This window comes from Triticum aestivum, chromosome 4B, assembly GCF_018294505.1.
Source record: "Triticum aestivum cultivar Chinese Spring chromosome 4B, IWGSC CS RefSeq v2.1, whole genome shotgun sequence".
Taxonomy (NCBI): Eukaryota; Viridiplantae; Streptophyta; class Magnoliopsida; order Poales; family Poaceae; genus Triticum; species Triticum aestivum.
Window position 1 is genome coordinate 161,315,071 of NC_057804.1, and position 6,372 is coordinate 161,321,442.

At 45.9% G+C, this 6,372-nt stretch overlaps 1 protein-coding gene across 2 annotated transcripts; it reads right to left on the minus strand.

Annotated features, from left to right (window-relative positions):
• Positions 1-629: 629 nt before the first annotated feature.
• Positions 630-5,829, minus strand: LOC123091594 (DEAD-box ATP-dependent RNA helicase 52C). 2 transcript variants are annotated; one of them, XM_044513163.1, is made up of 6 exons: positions 5,010-5,825; positions 4,821-4,904; positions 3,525-3,767; positions 2,290-2,457; positions 2,007-2,120; positions 630-1,662 (listed from the first exon to the last, which is right to left on the minus strand). In XM_044513163.1, exons 1-6 carry the CDS (start codon positions 5,718-5,720, stop codon positions 1,177-1,179), a joined length of 1,806 nt encoding a protein of 601 aa, XP_044369098.1. In that variant the 5' UTR covers positions 5,721-5,825; the 3' UTR covers positions 630-1,176. The 2 variants fall into 2 exon arrangements, with proteins under 2 accessions (XP_044369098.1, XP_044369099.1); XM_044513164.1 differs by lacking the exon at positions 3,525-3,767 and having other exon boundaries at positions 5,010-5,829.
• Positions 5,830-6,372: the final 543 nt, after the last annotated feature.

Genomic DNA, 6,372 nt, shown 5'->3' on the forward strand with positions numbered 1-6,372 from the left:
CAAAATAAAAGAAATATGTGCAACCATGTTAGAGATCTATTTAGGTGGATCGAGGGGTGGGGGTCAAGGTCATGATTCCATCACTTTTATCACCAATTTATTTGTGTCATTTAATCATCTCTTATATTTATTTACATGCATTGCCACCTTAGCAACACATTTTATGTGTATTATCTGCCGTAGCAACACACGGGCATTTAACTAGTGTCTTGTAACCGAGTTGATGAACCACCTGTCTTTTTTTTTTGCCCCACAAACGATGTAACCATTATGCCGAACCAATAGAGCAAGCCATGATGTTATTCCATAAAAAAAGCACCTCATTAATCGACCCCTAATTACATATATGTATTAGAATCCAATGTTTGTTTCAGCTCACTTCTTAATGCATGAAAATGTGCAAACATGTAGTTTTTTTTTACCTGAACTGCAGGAACACGAGCAAGGCATCAAATATGTGCCATCAACAGCAAGAAAAAACAGGAGACATTTGGATAAAGACACACTACGGAGTAATCTCCCGTAAAGTATTAGTGATCCAAACGCTCTTATATTTCTTTACAGAGGGAGTGGTAGTTTAGATCCATCCAAAACAAATCTACAACATGCATCTTGTCAGAACAAACCCATCACATAATATGCCCCTTCTTCCTCGTAAAGACTAGATAACTTATTCTTATTCGTTCCAGCCTGACCTCACAGTAGACACATTACAACAGGATCTGAAGGAGCAAAGACTACAGATCCTCCAACCTCATCCTGGGTATCAAAACTCAAATCTCGGACAAAAATCAAGTCACAGAAGCACCCTCATTGCAAGCTCTACAACCAACCGAAAATGAGACAGACCAAGGAAATGCCAAGAGAGAAATTCCACATTAAGCGCTAAATGTCAGTCTACCAACACCAGCTACTATTACCCCTAACAAGGAATTTCAGTCTCTACAAATCCTATTCCTAACTGCGAACCTCGGTGTGTGCTTGAAAGTCCTCAAGATGCTCTCCATAACAGATATCTGAAGATAAGACTACCTTGGTTGTAACCAGAAGAAAAGGGGAGCACACAGTTCACTCGTACTGTCGCTGTATATCAGCTCCTACCAAAAATGTATATCTAATAAGAAGGTAGAGTAAAAGCAACCTAACTTGATAGACCCTACGCGAACAACTGCAGCATTAATCCCATGCACTGGGAGCTCCAGCACCACCATAGCCACCGCCCCCGTAGCTGCTGCCTCCAGCATAGTCACTGGCGCCACCACCCTTGCCAAAGGAAGAAGATTCCCTACGGAAGTCACGGCCACCAAAGCGGCTCCCACCTCCAGCACCACGTCTGTTCCTTCCACCACCACCACCATAGGATGGGCGAGCTGCATAGCGAGTTAGCCACGCAGGTACCTCCTGATTAGATTCTTGCATTAGGTCAGCTAGAGACTTTGCCATCGAAGAGTTGTTGTCATTGAAGAAAGCAGTCGCAATTCCACTTTTTCCTGCCCTCCCTGTACGACCAATCCTGTGTACGTAGTCATCAATATCATTGGGGAGATCAAAGTTCACAACATGAGCAACATGAGGAATGTCGAGGCCCCGGGCTGCCACATCAGTTGCAACTAGAATTGGAGTTTGACCACTCTTGAAGGATCTCAAAGCATATTCTCTTTCCTGTAAGAATCGGTACATCGATATGTCAGGAAAAAACAGCCCTGATAAGACAAACATCTTTAGTTTCATAAGAACAAATGTCCAATATTTATCAACAAGTAACAAGATTCAAGACTACAGGAATTTTGGAGCAAATCAGTAAATAAGTATCTGCTGTGTGATAGCAATAGCTGAAAGTACAAAAACTACAATAGTCTGCCAAACAAACCAAACAGAACAGTAAATTGGCAATATTTATTTGATGGCAGCAACTGACCGAGTATTACATCATTCCAGTGAACAAACAGAAATAAATATGCTCCAAGCAAAAATGGGAGGTTCTGAAGGAAAAATAAAGATTAAACCTGCTGGTTTCTATCACCATGAATAGAAGTCGCTGGAAATCCATTCGTACACAACCAGTTCTCCAGTGAGTCAGCACCCCTTTTGGTCTCCACAAAGACAAGTGTGAGAGCTTGCTGCAGCAAAGGACAGGAGAAAAATGAGCACTAGGAATAAAGATCTGCTTTCTCTAGTTGGGAGCACCTCCATAGTACTTCCACAACTGATATTAAGAGAAACTAAAGAACAACAAAACATCAGGTTAAGTGATTGAATAATAAAAATAACGGACAGTCAAAATATTACCTTCCCTTGTTCTGAACTGTCTCTTTGCGCATGGAGCAGATCCATCAAGTGACTTCTTTTATCTGCCTCCTGTACAAACTCAACTCTCTGGGCAATCAACTCAGTACTTGATCCGACCCTTCCAACAGCCAGGAATATGTAGTTCTCCAGAAAGTCAGATGCCATTCTCTGTGTTCATTAAGAATAGCCTCAATGTCATTAAGAATGCAAACTAAAAACTTTTGACATGACAAATAATTAGAAATCATCCGACATGACAAAGGTATTCAGCATAGCACAACAAACCCAATTGGAAAACTCAAATAAGTCAGCACCAGGACACAACTTGCCTAGTTACATCAATGCCAGATTAGTCAGGAAAAGATACTTCAGTAAGGTGGGGGCAAAATGCAGTCAGGAAAAGATAATTCAACCGAAAAAAAATATAAGAACAAACTTATAGCCTGTCATACACATAAAACTTCTCCCATAAAAAAATATGACGCTGATATCTACCAATACTTTCACAGTTCAGCATCTTTTGAACAGACATTCCTGAAATATGTAAATATATTCATGCAGTTGGCATAACTTTCTCTTCAGGGAGCATGTGCATGTTACTAATTTCCATTCACACATATAGAAATAGAACACCCTAGTGCCGAGTGCTGACACAGAATGAGATTTATATGATGCTACCGATACTGCATAAAAGGATCTCCGGTGCACGTAGTAACATATAGGCATATGACAATCATTGTTGCTGTTGGACTACAAGCGGAAGATTTTCTCTAATTTAATACTCCCTCCGTCCCAAAATTCTTGTCTTAGATTTGTCTAAATACGGATGTATCAAGTCACGTTTTAGTATTAGATACATCCGTATCTAGGCAAATCTAAGACAAGAATTTAGGGACGGAGGGAGTACAATATTGGTTTTTCGATGTTCATATAGTACATTAACAACACATGGCATGTAAATCTAACTACTTTCCCTAAGCTCATCCAGCATAGATCTAAGGTTAACAATATTCATGGAAAAGATGCCATAGTACCTAAAGAGTAAAGCATCAGACAAATATATCATATATATCAATAGGGGGAAACATATTAACATAGCAACAATAAATACGGAAAGTATAATCAAGGGCTCAGATTTAATAGCAAGAACCAATCATTTAAATAGAGTGGAGATGCTTCTTGAAATATTTATATATCATCAATATAACTGTAAAAATGTGGAATAAAAAGCTAACCTGTATTTCTCCCGGGAATGTAGCGCTGAACAATAACGTCTGCCTTACACCTCGTGGAGGCATGTCCATTTGCTCAACAATTCTCCTAACTTGCGGCTCAAACCCCATATCCAGCATTCTATCCGCCTCATCAAGGGCAAGGTATCTAATTGACTGTAAGGATACTCTTGCCCTTTCCAGTAAATCAACCAAACGACCAGGAGTAGCCACAAGAATGTCAACACCCCTCTCAAGATCTCTCAACTGGAAAATAATGAAAATCGTGTTTATGGTACAATAGAAATTAAAGTAACTAAGATTACTGCCAAGTATACGGAAGCAAATATGCCGCCACGTTAACTAGCTATATAACACAACAGAGGGATCATGTGTTACCAAAGGATGCCTAGCACCTCATCGCCACACTTGAAAACTCACCCAGATTGACAAGTCCAATTCTTCAACGTCTACTTTGAGAAGACTTTGTGGTGCATGAATCACAAGATCCAGGGCCACTGTTATCATGAGTGATGTTGTGAATTAAACTATCAGCATCATCCTTCACAGAAAGCCATTTTCCCAACGTTGTTTCACTCAGTAATGCGGAGAGAACTTTGTGGCAACAACAAAAGGTAATACAGCAGACAAGCAGCACCTGTGCCATCTAAGACAAAGTCTGACAAAACTATGGGGAACAATGGGATATAGACAAAACAACCCATAATCAGGTAGGTAACAGACTTATGATCAGGATGGTGAACAAAAAGATAGAAAGATAACTCAGTGCCGGAACTAATGAACATAACAGGAGGCATGTTGCTACAGAAAGAAAACAGATTTTGGACAAAGAAAGAATTACATTTCAAAACCATACGATCAAGCACTAAACCGCAAACTTACACAGAATAAAGGACCATGTCTTTCTAAATATACAAATAGACCTGCCAAAGGACGTACTGTGTAATGCGCTCAGCAACGAAGGATGCAGGCACATGTTCAGTTGTTATTTGCTAACACAAAATTGTTGGATACAGTATGAACAAATTATAAACATACCTAACAATTTTATCAGTTTATGGGAATCACCTTTGCATTGCAGCAAAATTAACTGTAACCATATGCAATGCATGCACCCAGCAATTCCACAGAGACCATTAACATCAGAGGACTTGCATAGCCTCTGTGAAGAACTGACTGCATATCCTACCATGCATATACTACACTCATACTGAAATGAGTTTCAGGGCAGAAATTTTATAAGAAACAGACAATTTTCAGAACTTGAGCTATTAGGGCCAACGACAGACAGAACCTGACCTGCTGGGTAATAGGGGCCCCGCCATATGCAACCACTACCCTGACACCAGTCTGATATGAAAATTTTCTGGCCTCTTCGTGAATCTGCAGCACAAGGCAAGCACAACGAAACAACTATCACGCACATGGCGCAGGAGATTAACTGGGCGTAATATCAAACGTCAAACAAGATATATACACGACCATCACCTGCATTGACAGCTCTCTTGTGGGCGACAGGATGAGGGCAAGAGGGCAGGCGGTCCTACTCCCGCCCCGCTGGGACCGCTGCACGGGCGGGCCCCGCATGATGCCGCTGATGATGGGGAAGCAGAAGGCGGCCGTTTTCCCCGATCCAGTCTGCGCGCAAGCCATGAGATCTCGCCCAGCCAGCGAGATCGGGATGGCATGGCGCTGCACGGGCGTGGGCCGCACGTACTTGCACCGGCGAATGTTGTCGTTCAGCGCGGCGCCGAGGTCGATCTCCGCGAACGTGCCCACGGCGGGCGGAACATCCCGGCCGCTGGTCTCGACGGGGATGTCCTCGTACGCTTCAAAGTTGATCCCCGTGTTCTGGTGCTCGTCGAAGGGCACGGGCTCCGCCGGCACCTCCTCCTCGTCCCCGAAAGGGTTGGGCTCCCGGTCCCACCTACGAGGTGGGGCCCCGCCTCCCCCGAACCTCCCACCGACGCCGCTAGTGGGGCGGCCGAGGAGGCCGGGCGCGGCGCGCGGGGGTGGAGCGGAGGACACCGGAGGCGCAGTGGAGGAGGAGCGGTTGCGGAGGTGGGGAGGGACGTAGGAGGAGCGGTCGGCACGCGCGGGGCCGTTGGATGTGGCGGGCGCCGCCGCTGGAACGGGAGCGGGAGGGGCCTGTTCAGCGTCGGCGACGTCTGCCCAGGAGGTGCGGGAGGGGGCCGCCATGGTTAGATGGGATCTGCGCGGAGGTGGAGGTGAGAGGAGGCGAGGTGGGCACTGTCTTTTTTTTTTCAAGGCCACAGCTTTCTGCGGGATTTCGATCGGTGGTGGTTGGGTGGAGTTTGCGGCTAAAACGAAGCGTGCGAGACGGAAAACCTAAGAGCATCTGCAACGGACACGCCAAAAGACGCACGCGGGATTAACGAGCAGCGCTCCAGCGGAGGCGAAAAACTAGCGCGTGGGAAGCAATTGCACGCGGGAGATAGCGGCAGCTCGCGTGGTAGATTTAGCGCGTCGTTTCGCGCGCACTAATAATATGCGGCGCTCGCCACGCGTTCCATGACACGGTCACGTGCCCATTTTCCCCGTCTCCACGCCGCTTCCACCGCTTTCTCGCCGCTTCCAGCGCCCCGCCATCACCGCGCCGTCATGTCGCCGCGTCACCGGGGATCTTCGGGCTACCGCGGCGTCCGCGAGCGCCCCAATGGCTGGTACTACGCCGAGATCCGGTCCGGCGACGTCCGGCTCGGCCTCGGCACGTTCCGGACCGCGCACGAGGCCGCCCGCGCTACCACGCGGCAGCGTGGCGCCTAAAGAGGCCTCCATCACAGATGAACTTCCGTGACTTCTACACGCGCGAACATGCGCAGGCCGTCGC

Coding starts and splice junctions, on each gene's coding strand:
- LOC123091594 (XM_044513163.1), bottom strand. CDS start 5,720: ATGGCGGCCCCCTCCCGCACCTCCTGGGCAGACGTCGCCGACGCTGAA. Junction 4,905..5,009: donor CAAGAGAGCTGTCAATGCAG/GTGATGGTCGTG, acceptor CTTGTGCTGCAG/ATTCACGAAGAGGCCAGAAA. Junction 2,121..2,289: donor ACAGTTCAGAACAAGGGAAG/GTAATATTTTGA, acceptor CCTTTGCTGCAG/CAAGCTCTCACACTTGTCTT.